General features: G+C 42.4%; 2 protein-coding genes across 3 annotated transcripts in view; one reads left to right on the top strand and one right to left on the bottom strand.

The window, feature by feature from the left end:
• The first annotated feature begins 872 nt into the window (after positions 1-872).
• Positions 873-6774, top strand: ADI1 (acireductone dioxygenase 1). 2 transcript variants are annotated; one of them, XR_011697104.1, is made up of 5 exons: positions 873-1141; positions 1783-1902; positions 3409-3631; positions 3760-3892; positions 5316-5403. XR_011697104.1 is itself a non-coding variant. In XM_071548391.1 (4 exons), the coding sequence occupies exons 1-4, from the start codon at positions 1022-1024 to the stop codon at positions 5436-5438; spliced, it is 543 nt and encodes a 180-aa protein (XP_071404492.1). In that variant the 5' UTR covers positions 880-1021; the 3' UTR covers positions 5439-6774. The 2 variants fall into 2 exon arrangements, 1 of the variants encoding a protein (XP_071404492.1); XM_071548391.1 differs by lacking the exon at positions 3760-3892 and having other exon boundaries at positions 880-1141; positions 3409-3588; positions 5316-6774.
• A 9508-nt stretch (positions 6775-16282) lies between these two features.
• TRAPPC12 (trafficking protein particle complex subunit 12) overlaps positions 16283-23856 on the bottom strand; it is a 50601-nt gene continuing 43027 nt past the window's right edge. The window contains exons 10-12 of the mRNA XM_071548392.1: positions 18850-18950; positions 17993-18080; positions 16283-16628 (exon numbers count right to left, since the gene is read on the bottom strand). Coding sequence (XP_071404493.1) covers positions 16386-16628; positions 17993-18080; positions 18850-18950 — 432 coding nt within the window. The 3' untranslated portion in view covers positions 16283-16385. The remainder of the gene's footprint in view (positions 16629-17992; positions 18081-18849; positions 18951-23856) is intronic.

Below are 23856 nucleotides of genomic sequence, written 5' to 3' on the forward strand. Positions count from 1 at the left end.
ATTCCTTATCCATCTGACAGTCCACCTATCAAATCCATCTCTCCAGTTTAGAGGGCAGGATGTTGTGGAGGACCGTGTCAAAGGCTTTAGAGAATTTGGATAGTTGGCATCTGTAGCCCTTCCCTTGTCCAGTGATGTAGTCATTCCATGCTGGAAGGCCACTGGATTGGTCAGGCAGGACTTGTGCTTTGTGAAGCTGTGCTGACTGGAATCACCTCCCTGTCCTCCGTGTGCCTCAGCTTCTAGGACTTGCTTGATAAGCAGTAGTGCTTAAACATGAATACATTAAAGCAATATGGTACCTCTTATAAGAATATGACTAGTAGTGCTTAAGACACTTTGGTTAGTATAAAACTCTTTAGGAAGAAAAATGCTGTGGAGGGATTGTTTCTTTTTCAGTTGTTTCTCCATCCTTATATTGCATTTACCTGGCTGTTGGTTTATTTACCATCTAGAACCATAGAATCATGTGCCCTCTCAGAGCCATGGAGGCTGGAGGGGGCCACCCCAATGTGTCTTACTCACCCCAGCTTGAGCAGGTCACCCAGCATGCGTGTATCTTCATGGATGGCGACAACACAAGCTTTCTGTGCAGAATGTGTTACCAGCTTTTTTTTAATTACTATTTTTTATTTTTCCATACTGGGGGGTTGCAGTGCAAGTCCTTGAGACTGACCAGTTAGTTCAGTCAGAGTGTTACGGCCAGGGCAGACAAGATTCCAACAGGATCGCGGTCCGGCCGGGTGTGATGTGGGCTGCAAACTCCCGCGTTTCCCTCGGGGCTGGTGCGGGTGAGAAGCCCCGACCCCCGGCAGGTCTCTCGTGAGCCCTCTCGTACATCCTGCCTGGAGCGCCCTCTTCCACGGGTTTGGAGCTGCCCGTCGCGCCACTTTAAGGCGGGCCCGTCCCGCTGCCTGCCCGGCCCTGGAGCTCCGCGGGGCGGCCCGTCCCGTCCCGCCGCCTGCCCGGCCCCGGAGCCCCGCGGGCGGGCCCGTCCGCTGGCAGCGCGCCCAGCGGAGCGATGGTGCAGGCCTGGTACATGGATGAGTCCCAGGAGGACCAGCGGGCGCCCCACCGGCAGCAGCCCAACCGCGCCGTCAGCCTGGAGCAGCTGCGCCGCCTCGGCGTCGTGTACCGCCGGGTACGGGCGGGGGCAGGGCCCGTGGTGGGTCGGGGCAAAGCCTGGCGTGGGTCGGGGCAGGGCCCGGAGGGGATAGGGGGAAGGCCCGGTGGGGGTCGGAGCAGAGCCCGGCGGGGGTCGGGGCAAAGCCTGGCGTGGGTCGGGGCAGGGCCCGGCGGGGATAAGGGGAAGGCCCGGCGGGGGTCGGAGCAGAGCCCGGCGGGGGTCGGGGCAAAGTCTGGCGTGGGTCGGGGCAGGGCCCGGCGGGGATAAGGGGAAGGCCCGGCGGGGGTCGGGGCAGAGCCCGGCGGGAGTCGGGGCAAAGTCCGGCGGGGATCGGGGCAGAGCCCGGCGGGGATCGGGGAAGGCCCGGCGGGGATCGGGGCAAGGCCCGGCGGGGGTCGGGGCAGAGCCCGGCGTGGGTCGGGGCAAGGCCCGGCGGGGGTCGGGGCAAAGGCCGGCCGTGCTCAGACGTGCCGCCCGGGCGAGAGGCTGTCCCAGGTGCCGGTACCCAGTGTCCTTATGGCAGCTCCCCGCTGGAGCGACCGGCGCTCATGGCACCTCGGGATCCCCGCCAGTGCCCTGAACGGCGTTTTAAGCAATGGCGTCCGAATGTTTGGTTTTCTGGTTTGTTTCTTTGTCCCCTCGCGCCTGTTTTTCAGTTGGATGCTGATAACTATGAGACTGATCCGTGCCTGAAAGAGATTCGGAGAGCAGAAAATTATTCGTGGATGGACATAGTGACCATACACAAAGACAAACTTCCGAACTACGAGGAGAAGGTACGCGGTGCCGCCCGCAGTGCGGGTCCTGCCGGCGGTGCAGCCTCCCGACACCCCACACCCCGCGCGCGCTGCTCCCACACTGCAGGGCTAAAGTACATCCTGTACTCATGTCCTTCACATTAACAAAGCACTTTTGATATTATGAAAAGACTTCAAAGACCTTTTGCTTCATTTCATTGCCCTCAAAGATTTTAAGGATCATTTCCATCACTGTCATCTCAAAACTAAGATTCCTACTAGGAGAGCCCCCCACAACGCTGACCTGTCCTCAGAAAGCCTCTCAGGGATGAAAGCAAGTGGTTGCCAGCTGGGCATGGGCTCTGAAGGCTGAAACATCCTAATGGCTGCTTGCATAACATGTCTTTTTGAAGTGAACGCTGTGGAATTGGAGGGATACATTCCCTGTACGAGCATATCTTTTACTTTGGGAAGCTGCTACCTTGACTGTTTCGTATTAGCTGAGTGCAAGTGGTGGCAGCCTCTCAGGTGAGCCTCTTAGAAGGAGCTTCCTCACCTCAGCCTCCAAGTGCTGGCTTGCTGCTCTGACCTGAGGACAGCAACCCAGTGATGCTTCCATATTTTTACTAAATTTCCATTTCCCATTTTGTTTTGAGGCCATTGTGTACTACTGTTTTTTAATTCATGAGAAGGTGAATTAGGTAGGAACTCAGAATGGCTGGGGAGTGTTACCTGACACAAGGATGGGCTGTTATTTACAGGACATAGGAACTTTTGCACATCCTGCCATGCTGCATCAGTTCTGGCTCAAGTGCACAAGTGTAGCTAAATATCATGCAGACCTGAGCAGGGAAGTGGTGGTACCTGTCATTGCACTGCTCTCTGCAGTAACCCACTCAGGTCTGTGTTAATTGAACCTTTAAAACATGTTTTATATTCTGCATATGTGCAAAGAATTCACCATTCCAGAAAAAACGAGACTGTTGCTGCTACTCCCTGGGAGGAGAGTTCCTGGAGATGGGGCTCACTCTGTGGGCAGCTGTGACATGCTGTTTACATCAGATTGCTGTAGATGGGCCATGTTTGGCAATAACTGCATTTTCACACCTGTAGTACCCTATGCAGCTAATTCAGCCCTACACAAGTGTAAAAGAGGGAGAATAATTTGTAGCTTTGTTTAGATTTTGCATGTTGGGAAAAAAAGGCACAAAATGAGCAAACTGAGCAAGTGCAAGGACCAAATCCTGCAGTGGGAAGTTTTACCCATCTCTCTCTGAAATGGTGTAAGCATTACAGTTATTCAGAGAATGGTTATGTGCAGCTACAGATGCTGTCAGAGAAATTCCTGTCTTCTAGAGGAAATGTAGCAGCCTACTTAACATTTTGTGTCCTGACACAGGGTCTGGCTGGCTGGCTTGGCCATGTTAGTCATGCTGTTAGTTAAAACACAGTTACCCTTTGAAAGCCTTTCTCTGCTCTGTCACATGTTTCTACCAGACTCCTTTGCAGTTTTCCTGCTTTCAGTAGTTCACTTGCTATTCCTAGATAAAAACATTTTATGAAGAACATTTACACCTAGACGATGAAATTCGCTACATCTTAGATGGATCTGGCTATTTTGATGTTCGAGACAAGGATGACAAATGGATCCGGATTTCCATGGAAAAAGGAGACATGATAACCCTCCCTGCTGGCATTTATCACCGATTTACACTGGATGAGAACGTATGTTGTTGTAGATTACCGTAAATTTTCATGACAAATCCACGTGAGTATATGTCACATTAGTAACTACTTGCCCTGAGACTTGCAGTTCATTAGCAAAACATATTAAATATGAAGTAGGAGTATGAAAAATACTAAATAATTCACAGCATCTGAACCTTTCATCTCCAGGTCACAAATCCAGCTTCTTCTTGTCAGCTGTAATGCAAGTCATTGCCATGTGATATCTGTAGCATCTGGCTTAACAGCGGCCAAGCCAGCCCTGCGGCTGTCCCTCCCACAATTGCCGCTGCTCTCTCTTGAGGTGAAGATGGTGTAGATGGGTCCTTCTGTGTTTTCTTGTTGTGTGTTTTTGTGGGGATAGAAGAGCATGTCTGTGTCCAACAGCAGCATTTTTCATGAGTGTTAAATTCACCTTTGTGGAAAGGATTTAAGGGTCCAGAGCCACTACTTGCAGCTATTTTATGCTAAAGTGGATGCTGACTTCACAGGAGGTGACCTGCTTTGGGAAGGTATTTTTGGCAGTGAGAGCCTGAGATTGGCACACATAGTCCTGATCTGTGTGTTTCTTCTTGTGGGCTTTTATAAACATGATTGTAACCTCAGAACTAGCCTTGCAAACTGGGGAAATGTGTGCTGTCTCCTGTGTGGCAAAATGCCATCTCTGGTGAAGTCTTGAGAATGATACAGTTTTGAATCAGCTGTCCAGAAAGCCCTTATCATACATGTTGAAAAGGAAGATGCTGCTTTGGTGAAAAACCTGACTTCTTCCATCTGCATCTTGAGATCCACAGTGAATCAGCTACATTTACTATTTTAAGACTTTTTCTTTATGTAGACAAAATGTCAGGGGTTATGGTTCAATCCACAAGAAGTCTTAAACGTTTGTTCACTTCAGAAGCTTTAGTCCAGAAGTGCCACCTTCAAAGTAAATTCTTTTAAGTGCTCTAGCCCTTTGCATTTTGCAGCTAAGTTCTTTCAGTACCTGGCTTTATTCTTGCCACTGCTGAGCACTGGGGTGTAAAGTAAGCATTTATCTGTCTTTTACAAAATAGGTAGCATCTAAATCAGTAGCATAGAGGACAGAAGAGGAGGGTTCCCCATAAGTCTATGGTTGGAGCACTTCTGCAGGATGTCAAATCCCATTTTCAGCTGCCACAACTGTACCTCATAGCAGGCATACTTTGGTTAGCTGGTGGCAGAGGCTGTTGCTTTTCCTGTTGGCATCTGGAGACCTTTCACTTCCTGTAAGCATTATTTTTTGGCTAGGTTATGTGTTCCCCATTCAGTTTTTATGGCTCTGACTTCAAAGCTTCTGGTACTTCCCAAAAGCATTGCATAGCCATCTTGGGTATTGCTGCTGTTTAAGCAAATAGGATTTAGATGCTGCGTTGCTCAGTATTGTGGAACCACTGCAAAAGCTTTGCATAAGACAGGAAGGAGTTCTTTGGTTTCTTTGGAACAAGGAGAGGTGCTGTTTCTACCTGACTGGAGGCACTAGTCATGACACAATGAATCACTGCCTATGTGCCAAAGCCTCGCACCGTGGTAGCTGGGAGCATGAACAGCACTGTAGTGAGATCATTTCCTAGAATTTCTGAAGCTTTCAGTCCATCATGAAATGGTTTCAAAAATTTCTGCAGAAGTGCAAATGAAACCTTAACTTTGGAGTGAAGATCTCCTGGAAAGAGCTCTTAAATTACTTGTCACTTCTTGTTCCTTGACAGAATTATGTGAAGGCAATGAGGCTGTTTGTTGGAGAACCCGTCTGGACAGCGTACAACAGGCCAGCTGATGATTTTCCTGCTCGGAAACAGTATATGAAGTTTTTGGCTAATGAAGCACAATAATGGTGTCTGAGACCTGACAGGAGGAACAGCTTGAAGCCCTGTCAGAATGGATGTACCTGGTGGCTTTTCACTGATTAAACCTCTGTTTACATAGGCAATTGGAATCACAGAATCATAGAAAAATTTAGATTGAAGGATCATTTGGAGGCCATTTAGTCCAATCCTGTGAAGAACTGTGCCAGTTTTAAAGCTAGACCAAGTTGCTGAAGATCCTGAGGTTTGGAAACCTCTGGTGGTGAAGGTTCCACAGCTGTCTGTGTGCCCATTCCAGCACTTAGCTGCTCCAATAGCCAAGCATTTGTTCTTCATGGCCAGCTCCCTGGTGGCAGTTTGCAGTTGTGTTCTCTTGCCCTTTCATTTTATGGATGAGAAGAGTCCAGCTCTGTCTGCTCTGCAGTCTCTGCTGTAGTGGGAAACTAGTTAGGTCTCTTCTAAGACTTCCGTTCTCCAGGCTGGACAAACCAGTGCCCTTGGCTGGGCTCACTTCTATTAAGTAAGATGTTCAATACATTTTGCCCTAGTTCTGACTGCTGAGAAGGGTCAATTGTAAGCACCTGACTTAAGCTTACAGTTCTGACTGTTTTCAGCCCAGTGGCCCAGAGGTTTTTCACCCACCTTGTAGTTTGTATCAGTCCAGCTCTAAGACTGCCATGGGAGGTACTAGTGAAAGCCTTACTGGAATCAAGATGAATGGAACTTGCTGCCTCCTCTCTGCCACAGAGCCAGTCATTGCCTCCTGGATGGCAGTCAGGGGGTCAGGCAAAATGCAGCCTTGGTGAATTGGTGCTGACTGGTTGCTCTGCATTGCCTGGTATTTGTTGTACCTGGAACATCTTCCATAATGGCTTATTCTGTAACATTTTGGGGACTGAAGCGAAGCTGAGCAGCCGTTCCCCAGACCTTTTGTGCCTTTTTGAAGGTGGCAGATTATTTGCCTTTTTCTGCTCGAGAAGGTTTTCCTGATCTCTGCGACCTTTCAAAGATGCCAGCAGCCTTGCAGTGACATTACCTAGTTGCATTTACTGTTGCTCAGGAAGCCATTTTCTAACCTTTTTCTTTCCTTGATATTTCTGACAGGTAGAACTGGGAGAGGTGGGCTACATTAATATTCATTTTGCTCTGAATCCATGCTAATGAAGTATGTGGGATTCTGGTTTTAATTAAAATAAACTCTGCTTCATTCTTGTCTAAAAATGTTCATAAGACAAATTTGCATAATCAGCATTTTAGTATGCAGTTTCCCAAGTTCTGCCCTGGTACATAAAGCTGTGGGTTTTTCTGTAAAATATAGTAATTTGCTCTTTGTGAGTTACTAATAAAATGACTTTGACCTGGGTGTGTTGGTTTTGTGTTGTTTTTTCTTTTCTTCTTTATGCTGACATTAAGGACACATTGAACAAGAGTGTTACTGTAATTGTTAATCAGCTTTTATTCCTTGTGGTGACACTTGACTTGCTCTGTAACACTGGATAAATCACTGACTGTGTGCCTTAGTTTCTTGAGCTGTGAGAGGGAGAAGAGTAGATTTAGGTGTGGGGGGATGCCAGAGTGTGTATCCCTGAAGGAAAGCAGTATAGTGTTGTCCCTTAAAGAGAAGAGAGCTACTTGTGGTGTGTGTGGTGTCTTGTAGCCAATGAGATGCTTCTGTGAATGTGAGGTGAATGGGCTAGCCAATAATGTCATGACATGCTGGCTAGCCCCTTCCACTCACATTCACCGAAGCATCTCATTGGTCACAGGACCCCCTTCTCCCAGACCACCGGTCGTGCTCTTCTCTTAAAGGTGCACTCCAAACAGCTTTCCTTCAGGGATATATACTCACAGTCACCCCTACGCTTAGGCACAGTGGGCCAGTTTTCAGTAAGTGCCTTGCAGTTACAGAGGACATGCAGCTCCTCAGCAATGGTCACGTAAGTGGTTTTGGATGAATTTGCTCTTCACAGTAACAAATTATGGCAGCTGGGCAGAGGTACTGCTTGCTCCAGGTCTCAGTGGATGATGAGCTGACTGCAGCTTCTGTGCTGAATTCAGACAGATACAGTACAAGCTCCTGCCTTGCAGTCTCCTGAATAAACTTTTCTGTAGAAATAGGTTGAAACTTGGGGCCTACCTGGATTTCCCTAATGCAGCAGATGATGGATAATTGAACTTTCCCACTGTTCTCCCCTGTGTGTATACACAGCTGTTCTGCAGTAGGCAACAGTGTTTTCCTAACTTTGTAGCAGCATTACTGTTAACCATTTCTAGGTGTTTGATTTCTTTTAACTGTTTCTGAAAGCAAAGTTGCAATTTTGAACTGAAATATATACTAAGCTTTATCTTAAAAGTTGGAAAGGGTGAATAAAAAAATCATGTTTCCTGCTTTAGGGTCTTGGCTTGCAAGCTAGATGAGATGTGGGGACACAGCTGACCTTTAGTCTGCCAGTGGGGGCTGCGTTTGTGGGAGGGGATGGAGGTGCAACCCACACTTGAAAATTGCAAGCCCACCCAGTGCTCTGTTCAGCCCGTACTGGCTTTTGTGCAGTGTTCCATAAGCCTGGCTGAAAAATCAGTGTTACTAGGAAATAGGAAGTTTATCTGTAGTCAGACATATCAGGTAGGCTCTCACAGGATGCTGTGCTGTGACATGTGCCCCATTGGCTCAGGGATTTGTGTACCACCTGTCTAGAGGGAGCACTTGAGTGTCCTATTGTGCAGCACGCTGGGCCTTTGTGGTCCCAGAACAAACTTTGGTGATCTTTCAAGACACAGCTACAGGAATAAATGACAACTATTGCCTACGGCAGGTTTTATTCCTTTGATTTATATGCCACAGAAAATTGTGTTTCTGAATGTAAAGTAAAATGACTGCCTTCTCCTGGTGCTGGCATCAGTCCCTGGTATCCAATCTAATTCCCCCTTCTGCTTTTGGTTTTTTTTTTTGTTTTGTTTTTTTTTTAACAGAAGCCAATGTGAGACTGTTCTTTCCTGTGGCCTTTTCCATTTTGATGTTTCTCTGCAAAGGGAGAAATGGAGGCAGAAAGATGGACTCTCAGTAACCACCCCTAACACCACAACCACCCCCTAACATACTGGGGGAGTGACCAGGAAGAGACAGCAGGCAATGCATTCTTCCTGGGAGATTTACAGTTTGGAGGCAGTGATGAGGGACAGACAATAAAGTGGCTGCCCCCAGCAATTGCTTTCAACAGCTCGCTGATGTAGGATGTGACCCGGGAAGCAGGACTGAACCACCTTGTTTTGTTGCCTCTCTGGAGGAATATATACACCTGGTACAGCTTCCATCTCCTGGCTGTCAAAATAACACACGATCACCCTACTGAAGATCGTTTATCATTTTCATAGCACAATGCATTCTGCTGCTGAGAGGTGGTGGGGGCTGTGGGGTCTCATTGTCAACACTTTTGAGTCCATGCCCTTTATTGCTGTAGGTGTCTTTGAAAGGGTGAAAGCTTTGCACTCGCAAAGTGTTTTTTGTCAGCCAGGGTAAAAAGCAATTTGGTGCTGGTATAAAGATTCCACACCTGCAAAGAGATTACATGGGAGATTACAGTGGGAGGAAACAGCTGGGCAGAAAAAAACAGTAATAGAAGACACTCCAGAAAGTGGAGAGATAGGAGGGAGAGGCTGCCATTTCTTTAGATGAAAAATGCAGTTTATTTTCATGGCAATTTTTGTGTTTGTTTTTTTTCTTTTTCCTTCTTGTTTCCCACGTACCTAAAAGAAATGGATTTTTGTTCCAAAAACAACAGTCTGATTACCACACATTGTGGAAAATCCTGGTATATCAATGTAGTATGAAAATTTATGTAAGTAGTTCCAGCAACATCACATTGGCAGCATTAACTCAGGCAAGGTGAGTATTTCAATTCCTCCAGGATTAGAGTTACAAAAAAAAAAGGAGAAATGGTACTGAATTGAGACATTTGCAGATAGCTTTTTTGGTACGTAGGTATTATTTTCTGCTTTAATCCAAACTTTCCCAAAGTGGCACATACCCCATTTTCTCATGAACATCTAAAGAGAGATTTCTGGAGTGGATTCAATGCAAATTGTGGACGGACAGTAATATTTTTAATAATTCAGGTGGGTAAACAGTTGGCTGCAAAATCTTTGAAGCTGCTCTCCTGATGCTGTGAGAAACCTCAAAACCAGGATTCCAAACCAAGTTAATGTGGGATAAGATAAAAAGGTAGATTCTTTAATGTCTAGGCTTGGGGCTTTGGGAATACATGATAACATTGTCCCTGAACACTGATTTCCATAGTCTTCCATAGTCCACCCAATCCCCAGTTCACACATCTCTCGGTCCAGCCCCATGATGCTCCTGGTCACACCTCCTTTCGATTTGGGTGTGGGGTCAGTGGAACTCTCTGTTCTTCAGCACTCCTCTTCCTCAGCCCACAAAGGGCTCTTGGAGGTTTTCCAGTGTTCTTAGACTCAAGGTTGTTGGCTCATGCTTATGTTTCATTCTGCAGGCCTTTCTGATAGTTTTCAGTATTCTAGCTTGAAGAGAGTCTAAATACCTAGAAGAATTTGACCTACTGATAAATGGCAGAGGTTAGTATGTATAAACATTGAACTTAAGCTGCTAGAAATATTAACACACTACATTTGCTTTTTTACTACAGTTACAAGTACTTCTAAAATCTATAAAAATCAAAAACCCCATAGGCATCACTCCCTTGTTATATGTCCTGGGGCAAGTTTCTTGGGCAGGATTTTTTAATGAAAAGACATTTCACAGCCCATTGGTAGTCAACTAATAACATCAGGCACTTAGGGGTGCCTGAAACCAGGTGAAGGGAAGTGCTGCTTGTGATGGGTGTCTTGCGATGGGCTGCTGGGAGCAGGAGATGTGCTGCTTCCTGCAGCTGCGGGAGCTGGTACCTGCCTGTCCTGGTTGCTGAAGTTGACAAGTATAAATCTTCATGCACTCAGAGCATCGGGTCCTGCTTGCAGAACAGGCATTCCTACCTGATTGTGGCTCCAGGATTTAGCTTGAACTAGAACTTACGAGAAAAGACAGTTTCCTGACAAAGAGTCATTTAATATCAACTGGCAGACAGCAATGCATGTAAAGACTGAGGTGCAAGCTGAGCACTGTTTTAAAAAATATCTCTTTGTAGCCAAATGATGGATTTAGGTATCTGGTCAGGCAGAGGCTGTAGACCTGACCTGTGCTATGCTTGAAAATGAGATCATCTGTTTGGGAGTCTTTCCTGTGAAAATGAAATTCTCAGATTCCCTCCCTTCTCCCCAAAATAGGGTCACTGCCAGTTGTCTTCTATTTCCTGAAGCTAAATAAACATATCAACTCATTAGGAAGTGAATTAGTGTTACAAATTCCTGGCTCAAAGATCCAGATTTGATGTGATTTGCTGCATGCATTGTGATTTTACTGCTTGATTCCCAAAACATTTTGTTTGTTTGCAAAAAGGTACTACTCTGCTATACCTGCAATTTGAAAAACCTTTTTTATGTGACTGAGTCACTAGCTCTCATTATTGCTGTATAAATACCTAAGTAAGGCAAAGAAGCAAAATTTCACAAACGAAAATGCTTGGGGAAAGATTCAGCAGGTAAAGGATTGTGAATCTCTTTCAATTCTGTCTCCACCTGCTGCAATTCTCTCTGGGATACCTGCACTAATTTTGTTTCATTGTCTATGCTGCTTCTCAGGGTGCCAATTAATAACTGCTGGGCCTGTCAATGAGCCGTATTGGCTGGTAGAAAATTGGGCTGGGTATGCTCTGGGATTGCCTTTGGTCATGGCCACAGCCCAGAGCAGCCAAGCTGAGCTCTGGGCTCTGTTTTCCTTTGTGATCACAGACATTTGAGCTGTGAAAATCTGATTTGGGTCCACCCTCAGGCTTGTTTTTTTCCCCAGATGATTCTGGCAACTTAATGTTGACTTGATCTTCATGGGCAAGAGGCAAGCTGTCCTTGGTGATGCTGTAACAAGGGGACACAAAGTCAGGGTTGGGTTATGCACAGGCTGCTACCACAGCCCTGGGCTGGGTGTGGGCTCAGTTCTGATGTCTGCCCCTGGACCGTGTCCCAGAATCTGAAGTACTTGCTCACACCTTGCATTGCAAATAGTGTTGGTTTTTTGGACTTGTTTTTTACTTTAGTATTTTCAACTTAGCACTGGCAGTTTTGACATTTTTTCAGTCAAAGAGGAACCTTCTCCCTCCTTCCTTTCCTGCTGCAAACAAGTATCATCAAATTTTTTCCCTCTTTGTGGGAAAATTGTATTGCTGGCTTTCAGATGGATTCATTTAAATGACTCTCACACATAATAAACATCTGCAGATGACTGCCCAAGTGTAGGACAGGACCCGGTGTTGATTCAGAACAGCTTGGAAAGGTGGCACCTAGGTCCTTTCTGCACCTACACTTTTCCTTCCTAACACCAGGGTTGTGATGATCTTTCACACCTCTTGAACATGAGAATCCTTAAATTTGTGATTCTCAAACTCACTGGGAGAACTTAAGCGGGAAAGCAGCTTTCCACTGTCATTACCTGAAAGTCAGTGCTGGAGCTTGTTTACATTCAGCACTACAGAATTGATGTTTCAGTGCCAGAAACTCTGCAGGTTCCTACTGTGTAAGGTACCTCCACCGGTGAGGTTTTTTCCCCTGTTTTATGAAGTAGGTAGAAAGCAGGGTGGAAGGGGTGGATGGCATCTGTTTTTGAACTCATAGGTATGAGCTAATGGATAAAACTCACCTTGTTCTAACATCTTTACTTTTCCTAGCTTCTGCTCAGGAGAGCAGCAATATAGGTTGCTAACTGAGCAACCTCAGAGAGGTTGACCCTGGCTGCTCTGGTTCTGCCTATTTGAAATACATTTAAATCTGATGCTTCAGTCCTGTTTTGACACATTTCTCAGCTGCATGCTGAAGTAGAGGGAATAGAATGTTCTCATTACAGCCAGATACAACTGGCGATGGCAGTACCACCCATCCTGCAATCAGCTTTTGGACAGTAACAATTCATGTGGTCCATGAAGCACATCAGCTGGTGAACAAAGACATAGCCTGTGTGCTATGTCTTTGACAGTTTATACCCCACCTATCCCCCTCTCCAATTATGATTTGCAGAACACCTGCAGCAAAGGCTTCAGAACAGGGCTGTCTACTTACTAGGCCTGTAGTGCAGAAAACCCAGCAGCCTGCCCAGGCAGGGTGGCAATTCCGAGCACATGTTTGTGTTGAAAGCCTGAAGATGAGATGAATCTGAAGAGCATGTTTGCTGGCTGGGTGAGTTTTTCCACTGGCTTAGTGAGCTCATCCAGCTTGCGCCCAAGTGCTCTTGCTGACATGAAGGATGGGGTGGCTGGAGGAATCATCATCCTTTCCAGTACACTAGCTGAAGTCCATTGTAGAGTCTCAGGCACGTCAGCACATGCCTTTTGGGGAACATTCAGTGGGTCTAGTCCGAAAACTGAGGCACCAGGAAAATGCAAATGACCAGCTGGTTAGGGGATGCCATTACCACCTGAACTGCAGTTAAGTATTAGAAATGGCAGATAGATGCTCAAATCCTTTTGAGGATCAGGATCTCTGGGCATAATGTAATTATCTGAATGTCTGAAGTACAGCTTCCTTGCTCCTCTTTTAATAAAAGTGGAAATTTAAATGCAAAACTTCTGTTAAGGCACATTAAGCTTTAAGACTTGAATACAACAATCAGCTCATTCAGGCTCTGCTTTCCACAGCTTTTCTCACTTAGCCAGATGACACATGCATGCTGTGTTTTAGAACTGAGATCTGCCCTCATTTACAACAGGAACCCTCATTAAATTCAGCTGAATTCATTGCATTTAACAGGATTGCCTGGTGTAATTAATGTTTTGAGGACAAATTTTGTCCTTAGCTTTAATGTTTTAACATCATATAGAGCATTCAAATGTGTAACTGGCAGAATATAGGGAATTCAAACACTTAACTTGTATATATGTTAAATTCAAGGCATGAAGGGACATTGACAGTCTTTTCTGCATTTCATAAACAGTTAACAATTTGCATACATCCAGCAGTGATAATATGCCTTTGCCTTTAAATTTTAATTATTCTGCAAGTCTACCAGTGTGTCACTTGTTTAATGGCTCACTGAGCTTAGAGGTCACCCAGTCCAAGTCTCCTCTAATGACATTTTTATCTGACTAAAAGCTTCTACTAATAAGAACACAGCAAAACATACCGAAGTGAGACCTATGTAGTAGTACATGTGAATTAGAATGTAGACAAACTTGGAGAACAGGGGATTATGTTTTCAGTGTGTTTCTTTTTTAATGGTTATTTGACTCTGACTAGGATAATCAATTTTTATTCTCTGCCAATCAGAACACAGGCTGTCATTTACATGTGCAATATCAGGCACTACTGAATCAAAAAAGGAAGCAGTTTACTCCTTGATTGTGCAGAGACAAGTGGCTTCAGCATGCTGGATGATGACGGATCATGCTGCTTTCACTTAGTATTGGAACAGACAAATGAAGCTTCCTGAAAGTGTAGAAGATTGTACAACAATATAACATGACATTTCAGCTAAATGCTTGTGAATCTCTGTTGTATTACTTTACATGTCACTGTAAAAAAATTTTAACTGGAATCACAGGATAGTTGGGGTTGGAAAGGACCTTTTGAAGATGATCTAGTCCAACTGCCTCCCATGGGCAGGAAACCTTCCACTAGAGCAGATTTCTCAAAGCCCCATTCAGCCTGGTCTTGAACGCCTCCAGGGATGCCTCTCTGGGCAACCTGTTCCAGTGCCGTACTAACCTTATCAATGATTTCCTTATGTCCAATCTAAACCTACCCTTTTAGTTTAAAACTATTTTCCTATCACTACATGCCCTGGTAAATTGTTCAGGGCTCTCAGAGTCTTTGAGAACAATGGTGGTCACATACTAGAATTTATCTCCTAAGAAACCCATGCCCAAGAAAAGTATCTATGCTGGAGAAAACATACTACTAAAAAAATAGTACAGTGAGTAACATACCCTGCAAATTAACAGCTGTAACAAACGAAAACTACAGTGATTTTAACTCAGTTATAACAACATAAACCTTTTCCAATTACTGCTAAACCTTGTCTAAAATCACAGCAGCATTTAAAACAAATGTGAAATCTCATAAACAATAATGCAAATGTAACTACTTTTAATTTCCTATTTTAATACTCACTGAAATTATGTAAATGGTGTTTCAGCCCAGCTGAAGCAGGTGGTGCTGAGTATTTCATTTTTTAGTTTAGTTGTGGTACCTAGGACAAGTCTACCCAGGTGCTGCACAAGTTTAACTCAGATCCAGCTGTGGAACCTAGAGGCCAAGCCAGAAACAGAAACACCAACTCATTATTTTCAGTTGACTGGTATATAACTAGCTGTTGTCTCAGTGTACAAATATGACCTGTAAAACATAAATATTCCGTAAAAATGGAGCAAATTCTGTCTCTGTATTAGCTGTAGGCTTTTATATTTTGAGGCAGCCACTGATTTTGAAGCACTGTTATTTCTCTGCATGTCTAGATTGCAGAAGTTCTCAAACAACCTGATTTTTGAGGACAACTGTTTGGCTCCTGTACAGTATCTCCAGATGGACAAGCATAAAAATGAGTTATTGATTACTTAAAAATACAGGTGGGGGTATTTAAAGAGTGAGAATTAAATGATGGATGTGGTATTAAAAAACACACCTACAAAATTGTCCCATGGCAGTGATTTATGACAAGAACCTACTCCAATTGCTAAACATTAAATCTTAAAACAATAAAACCCCCAGATGAACAGATGTATATATTGTATTCATGTACAAGGAGTGGGAGTATCTGGATTGAATCTTTACAATAGAGATGAAGGGGGAAATGTGAGCAGAGATATGAAATATACTGATGCCACAGTGGCACTGGGATTTTAAAGATCTGTGATCCCAGGGATGCCAAAATGAGTGTGTGTGCAGATACTGTTGCATCAGTGGTAACTGTCTTGTGTCCTGCACGCCACTCACTTCCACTCTGTGTGGTCTAACCTTTAGGTTCTGCATAATTTTCCCTGGGAAATACTTTGTGCACAGTGTTTTTTGTTTGATAGCGGGAAAGGAGGGGAACTGAGCTGCAACAGGTTGCATTTCTGCTATACCTGGCTCCTTTCTTTACCCAGCAGAATGCCAGAGTGGAGCAGCTTTCCAGAATCCAAATGTTTTTAACCTGAAAGATTTAATTGCAACACAAACCCATGGAAGTATCGGGAGACCATTTCGTATAGTCCCTCATACTATGGGAAACTCATACTGTATGGAACTGTATGACTCCCTCACATGTCTGGACATGGTCCTGGGCAACCCTGCTACTGGGGGCTTGGACCAGATGACCTTCAGCAGTTCATTCCAACCTCAGCCATGCTGTGACTCCAGATGGTGGTTATTGAGCTGTGTCCTCTGAGAGCCGTGGACACAGAGGTGCAATACTCAGGAGTCTGATGGGGACAAAGAGACATACACAGTAGAAGCAAGTGAAAAGAAGTACATTCATAACTTCCTTTCTGTAATACACATACTGATATTCTGTCAGTAACTCTTACCTGCTGAAATTAGCTCATGTGATTTGCTCACTAACTACTGAAAAATCATCAAGACAATATAAGGTCAAATTCAGTTCTTCTTACAAAAGAATCTGAGTGACTGACTGTACATATAGATCTATATATATATTGTGCACTGTAATGAAAAATAACTGAACAGTAATAGACTTGTAGGGGCGCACCTGGCTCTAGGTCAGCATGAAGGCTTCACAATGACAGGCCTGTTAGAGACAACAGATTCTGTAGTAATGCCAGTGAATATTCATAATTGAATAGATTTTATTTCACATTTACACAATGGCAGAGTATATACAATTTAAAAAATCAGCTTAGCTGAAGAAACTTAGTTGGAAATTATCTACCCTAACTTGAGACACTGAGTATTAAAGCTATCACCCTCTTTGATAGCTACAGCCTCTAGAAGTGCCTGCTTCTTCTGCATACTGCGAGATGACTCCAGTTCATACATAGTAGTCAAGTTGAAGAGAACACTCTCGTGTAGATAGTGTTTAGGGTCTTGCTGAACCATTCCTTCCAGCTGCCGTAGGGAATCCTTCAGTTTTCCCAGGTAAAGAAGACAAACAGCAGCATTGTTGTTAGCCTAGAAAAAGATGTTAAGAAATAGTATGTATATGTATATAGGTATGTATGTATTTTCAAGCAATAAGAGAGAAGGAAAAAAGTCTAGCATCTGGATTTACAACACACTTACTGTATGCTAAGAATTACTATTTTTTGTGTGTGTGTACAAAACTAAAATACATTATCAATAATACTATGTAATCCTTTTCTTCTTCTTCTCAAGATTTACTGTGCCAGTAGGACCTGCTGACTTGTAAGAGCTGAAACTCTAAAAGAGTCTAAAATGAAATATAAATACTATAGGACATTAGTTAATTTTGAAAGCCAAGTAAAACAGATTTCAGAAACTACATGAGCCTCTGCATGCTGTCATTTTCATAGGTTTTTTTGATGACTTCACTATATCTTCAGAAGTGTTTTTCTCGCTGGCTTACACATGGAAGATCCACATAAGCAACAGGAATATACTATCTTATCACAAAGGCATCTACAACTGACTTCAAGTAAATCCAGCAAACAGGGCAGTGTAAATACATCACAGATGATCAAGTCAGGTTCCATTTTTCTTACCAGGCAAAACAGGTTTTATGAGCTACTAAAAGATACCAATAGTATAAAGTCATATAACATGTTTAGCAGCAGAAACTTTCACACTTTCTGAAAGCTGCAGATAAAGGAAGAACGCGGCCTCCTAAAAATATTTTTCTCTCCCTTTAGGAAACTTTACAGATCCTGTGTGATTTATAATACTCACTATTTTACAGCCTGCAAAATGATGCAATTTGTATGCTTCTTAGACTCAGTCCCCTCATCAGTCTTTAAATGGCCTTGGATCAGACTTACTGGGGGTAAGCTGTCTTACTTCTTATGAATATCCTTATATGGCCATGCACTGAAAACTGCCAGGTGTGGAAACCCCAAAGGTAAATAAACAGCTCTTATTTGATCAGCAACTGTGATGGGAACCCAGGGCTCTGATATCTAATGGGTTAAAAATGTCATGTTTAAAATTACACTATCCCTTCAATGTTGTGTGAAATGACGTTAATCTTATACACGGATTTCTTTTACTGACATGCATCTCTACACTAAAAACAGTGACTGCAAAAAAACAAAGGCTTGTGCAAAGATCCTGTAAAACTGTATCTCAGAATTTCTATGTGCATGCCTAAGTATTCATACCCTTCATATAGACTGGTTCTTAATTTCCCATCCCATTTTCCATCTTCTCCTTATGTATACTGAAAATCTTTTGGCACACTTGCCACATCCAATTTTTCTATAAAGCTCTGAGCATACTCTGGGTACTAATTAAATCGACGCATGAAGTATTACGAGAATAATTTAGGTGTTCATTATAAATGTAGCAATTTGAAGATTTACCACAGCATTTGATGAGTCGATCCTTAAAATTTCTGTGAAAAATCGATGGGCTTCTGCGAAATTATTCTGACCAAGGTGGAGAAATGCTCTAGAAAGTAAGTGACATATAAATGAGTTCTACTCCAAAACCCAAGGTAATAATACATTTAAAAAATAATGGACACCATTTTTTATTTTTCCTGTTCTAGATGTGAGAGTTTCTGACATTTGTTCTTCACGGTGTGAAGGAGACACTGATTTACAGACAAATGGAATGACAACTTGGATCACTTGGCTATTATGTATTCTGCCTACCAAAGAAACAGTCTTCATTGTGTTTTTATTAATTTAAATGCAGATACTCTCTTCATGAAATTAGCCATATCACTTTCAGAGCACTTCTGAATAGCATCTCCCACATATATTAAGCCAATGTGCTAAACATTGCAAACTGAGTCCCCTATCACACAGCTCCATTTACTACAATGTATTCAAGCATGCTTCGAAGCTACCAGGCAGTAACTTTCCTGGCAGATCTGACTGTAGGATAATGGCCCAAAATAGCTTCTCCTCTCCTAAGAGTTACTTATGCAAATGTATATTGGAAAAGCAGAGTGAAAATATGCAATGCCTGGAAGAATGAGAAAAGGCTTTGTAAAATCAACTGAAGTATCACAATTTCAATGCAGGATAATACGACTGTACCAAGCAATACAGATCTCCTGGGTCTGTATGCCATTCAGTCTCACTTATGACAGATGTAGTCACATAAAAGAGAGAAAGAGAACAGGATTGTCTCAAGGGTAGTTTAATGCTCACCTTGCACACTTTGCAAAACTGTATTTTAAAACGTTTTATTTAGCTATTAAATTATCTACCTGTTCATTAAAACCATAATTTGGCTCTGCAGTCCATCCAGTTTGTGAGTCACTTTCTCAACATCTTGAAAATATTTTTCTGCAGTTTTTATGTCTCCAATCTAGACAGAAAAATCGTAAGTTACCACAGTAAGAAGAAAAGAGATACATCCTGATTATACCTTTCACAAAGAAAGATGTAAGACACAAAGACATCAAAAAAATCAAGTCCATTATCAATTGTTTGGCACCAAGATGACTGGGTAACACCTGTTATCAAACAGTGTATTTGAAGAGCCACATTAAGGTCATGAAAAGCACCCCAAAATTATGTGCACTTTGCCTAAGGCCTGAGCTGGGGGTTGTGGAACATTCATGGACTGTAGGGCAGGGAGGCCTCACAATCCTCATTTGGCTCTTTTGTTGTGACCAACCCCAGAGTTCATAAAGTAGCTGAAAATGAGAAAAGGTCAGTGACTTCCAGTGAGACTGGACGTTACTCCGCAGGAAGGGAAGAGGACAGGCAGCAGCTGACCATAAGGCCAGAGAACTGGCACACAGTAGCCTTGTAGTCAGCACAGGACCCACACCTGGTTAATCCACAGTCTCTGGGTCACAGCCAGGGGCCACAGGATGACCTCAGAGCATCACACCACAACATCTCAGCAAACAACCCCCATGCAATGGGCCACTGAGGATATTGGGGAAAGAGTCCATCTGCAGATTAAAAAATCACCGGTGAGTGAGTTGTGCAGGCTGAAGGAATGAGAGATTTGAAAGCTGGCATAAAGAAGTACAGATGTTCTTGGAGGAGGAGATGGGGAAGGGTTTCTAGAAAGGAAGGGGTGTTTCACATAAGAGGATGTCACATACATTGCTATTTGAAATGAAAAAAAGTATTTGAAGAAGGCCCCTTTGGAAAACAAATTAGCAGAGTACTTTTCAGGCTGGAGACGTAGATGAAAGAAGACAAAAACTTGGTACTGGATAGAATAAATCTAGCAGAATCTATGAAAAGGAGTAACACCCATAGAAACCAGGCAGCCCTCAAGGGGGGAGATTCCAGGAGCCCTCAAGAGATCACCCATTTGTTCAATACCAGGACAACACTATGAAAAATGTTTGTGACAAATGTGTTGAAGTCTCCCTAAAGCTCTCAGATGGCAAGTATTACCCACCTGAGTCTTACTAGGAAACTTATCCAGAATTCTTAAATTGCCTTAGTATCAGAAAAGATACTCTAACTGTACTTTTTACTTCAAGTTTTTGTCCTATCCATAGCAGTCAGGGAGAATGGTATAAGTCCTCTTTTTTAACAGCATTTTACTTAATTGAGAATTTTTACTTTCCCCTTCTAGAGTAAGAATCAATTTTCAAGCAAATCAGTGTTCACCCCTTTCTCAGAGATAATGCTTTTTGGATTCTCTGATCATTCTTGCTGTTCTTCTCTGAACTCTGTCCTGTTACTTCACGCCCTCCCCCAAGTGTCCACCTAAGAGGTCACAACACTCCAACTGATCTCCCTCCAGCAGTGACAATGGAAGAATTGCAACATGTTTCACATATGAAGTTTGCTTTTATGTCAGGTATTTTGGAAGTCTGACTGTGTAGTTTTCTTACCCTTAACCCAATTCCTTTCTATAGAACAGTGCAACAGCAACACCTTGTTGGTGCTTCTCATTTTGTGTATTACTTCCAGTCTTTGGTAGCATTTTGCCTTTGCTCTTTCAATCATGCAATTTAACATCTCAGTTTCTCAACTTGTCAAGATTATTTTGCATTCTGATCATGCCCTTCTTAGTGTCTGTACCACTCCCAGCTTGGCATCATCTGTACTGTTTACAAACATGCTTCTCATTTCATCATTCAAGTACCTAACCAAAAAATACAAGCACTATAAACCCTACAGAGATCCTTGTAGAAAAGATCATCTAGCAAGTCCTTCTAGTCATCAGTGAATGACTTTCCAACTACACTTTTCAGAGACAGCACACATCCTTCTGAAGGTTTCATCTAGATTTCCTACCAATTTGCATTAGAGAGTATCACAGTGGCAGTATCCAAAGCCCTACCAACACCATTAATATTAAACAGATACTGCTTTTCCTCTAACTACAAAGATTCTCCCTTGTCAACATGAAGAAATTCTTCTTCTTTACATTTAGGAGATGATCCAAGTGAACACTGCAGTTACAAATGCAACTGTCCATCTACCAAGCATTTCTGGAAGACTATAAACAGTCTTACCTAATGAAACAGATGCACTTCTCCCAGGTGTAATGGAATTGGACTCGAACAAAACAAACACTTATTCTAAACTCTTACCCATTCAGTTGTAATGACAAAGGATACAATTTCTCTCTGTAAATAACGCTAAAGATATAAATCACCAAGAAAATAATTATATTTAACTAGAGGATAATGCTGGCACAAGTGTAAATGAATCCATCTTGAGTATTTGGACCCTGGAAATTAGAAGAAATCCCTTAACCATGAGAGTAATCAATTTCTAAAGCAAACTACCAGTGTTCTCCACTGGGAGCCTGATAAGTCCAAATCTAGTATGTTTTGAGACCACTCACACATTATATGTGATCATGAAGAGTTCCCATTTCTTAGCAGCATCATGTATCTTCTCAGCAAACATGCCAAACTCCTTATTCTCATTTTTTGCCCACAGAGGCGAAACAGTTTACTTTTTTGGTGGGGGAAGAACAGTTAAAGAAATAATTAGTTTCAATTAGTCATTAAAATGTTAAAGTGATCTTCATCACTTAATTTTATTAAACTTAGTTCAGAAAGTGTCATTTCAGTATCTAGTAACAATTAGCACATCAAATAAAAATTAAAATTCCACTGTTAACCTCAAATAATCATATCCTCTAACAAGGAGCTTCCAATACATTATGTGCTTAAGTTTGTTGTTTGTCTGGAAACTTTGATTATTTTTCTTAAGTACTCCTAGGGTTTATTTATGGCTTTTGACTCTTTCGCAGCAATCTATTGCAGAGGGTAAGGTCAGGCAGTTTTCTACTTCCTAAATTCTTGAATGTAGTTATTTAAATAGCAAATTTGGACAGGTCAGCCAGCGAGCCAGAGTCTATTAGCAACACACAATATAATCCTAGAGACTAAAATGTATTCACTGTTACCCCATTTCATGTGAATTTCTGTTTTACGGGTCAGGTGATTACTGACAGAATTACAGTGATTCTGAAAATTTCTCTGTAACAGCCTCTGTCTTTTCCTGCATTCTCCACTTCTCTCATCCTCATTTTCCAATTACTTAAAGCAACAGCTGAAGGCCATACACCAGATTTAGACCTCTTTTTGCTCCACTTACATGTGAAGATAAAGAAGGTATGATGCCTTAAACTAGTAAGCTCAATTAAGAAAAAAATAAAGCACACATAAAATTTTACATATTGAAAAAGATTACAATTTCTTTCTGTTCGACTCCTGAATTACTCTTCATTCTACATGACTACTTTGTTTCATATGTGGGATGTCTATTGTCAAACTATCTGTGACTTATAAGCAACTGGAATCTGGCTCCCTTACGCCCCTCTTGGAAAATGTTCAAAGTTAATAGCACAGTCTGAGGTTATTTGGGAATCACTACCTGTTTTTGAGAAGCTGTGACATTTGAATACAAAAAAATGGCTTTCCCATTTTACCTACAAGACATCCTGTTTTCTAAAGAGAGCCTTGTCAGCACTGCACACATATCACAGAGTGGTCTTACCAAAATGATGGTGCCCAGGCCTGCAACACTCTTTTAAACTTCTTGGCTTTGTTTGCCTGCACACTGTCTTGTCTTTTTCTCCTAACATGTCAAAATCTTGCACCTGTTGCAGCACTACCTCCCAGACAGAGCTGAAGGTTTTATGACAGAAAAGGACAACAAGCCAAACAATAAAACCTCACCTCCCTAAGGTGCTAGAGGGAAAACATTTGCATTTAGAAGTGATTCTTTTTAACTTCTATTTAGATCACATGAAAATACCAAGGACTCCTCATACACCCTTTTGCTGTGTCCAGTTCTGACAGTAAAACCAGTGAGCAGTAAAAGACTGTTGTCACAGCCAGCACTGCCAAGTCAGTGCCTTCAAATGGCTCTGTGAGTCAGGAGACACTTTCCTCCTAAGAGTGACAATTTTTCTATAGCAAATGGAGCTACAGACTGGAGAGTGTCACACTAGGGCAGAACTCTCACCAGCAAGGCAGTACCACTAATGTACCCAGTCATTTTCCCACTAAGACCAGAACTATTAATAACTTGTATTTCCAATAGTATTATGCATATTTACAGTACCATTCTTTAATATGCATTATTACTAGGTTGCCTATTTAGATAATAATTAATGCATGCAGCCAATATTATAAAATTCTCTACAGTGCTGGAGATCCATTTTAAACTAGAGACTTTTAAAGACAGACATGCCTACCACATTGTTAAACCATGTTCCTGCTGAGAACTGAAAATCCATAATTGAATTTGAATGACATTCTATGAATTCAAGCAAACAATATTAATAATTATATCTCAAGAGTAAATGACACCATTTCAATATAATTTTATAACATGAATGTCACAAATAAAGTAATTTGTAAATACCTGACAACTCAAAATTAGATTTATCATTAATAATGAAAAGTGAGTAGGTAAAATGTTTGAAATATGAGAAATATGAAAGAACCGCAAAGAACTTGTGAGATACTTAGTTGATCAGATAGCTATTTATATGTATCCTTTTATGAAAAACAGACATCTATTTTTACTTAGTATCATTAAGTACAGTTACATTGACATTTATTATACTTGTACTGTCCTGTTTTTTTCTTCTACTGTGCCCGCCCTTGTCTTCTCAGGGGTAATCTGGACAACAGAAGGACACCCAGTTTTTTCTAGATGAAGATGGCAGTTACACAGTGTGACTGAGGGCTGCATGCAGTCTGAGGTGGTGAGACATGAGATTTTTAGTGAAATGTCTGGCTCACTGACATCAATGGAGCTTTACCATTAGT

This window comes from Pithys albifrons, chromosome 2 (genome assembly GCF_047495875.1).
Source record: "Pithys albifrons albifrons isolate INPA30051 chromosome 2, PitAlb_v1, whole genome shotgun sequence".
NCBI lineage: Eukaryota > Metazoa > Chordata > Aves > Passeriformes > Thamnophilidae > Pithys > Pithys albifrons.

Bases quoted from the DNA above. Each gene is read 5' to 3' on its own strand.
- ADI1 (XM_071548391.1), top strand. From the start codon at position 1,022: ATGGTGCAGGCCTGGTACATGGATGAGTCCCAGGAGGACCAGCGGGCG. The intron at 1,142-1,782 runs GTACGGGCGGGG...CCTGTTTTTCAG, and splicing joins TCGGCGTCGTGTACCGCCGG to TTGGATGCTGATAACTATGA. The intron at 3,589-5,315 runs GTATGTTGTTGT...GTTCCTTGACAG, and splicing joins GATTTACACTGGATGAGAAC to AATTATGTGAAGGCAATGAG.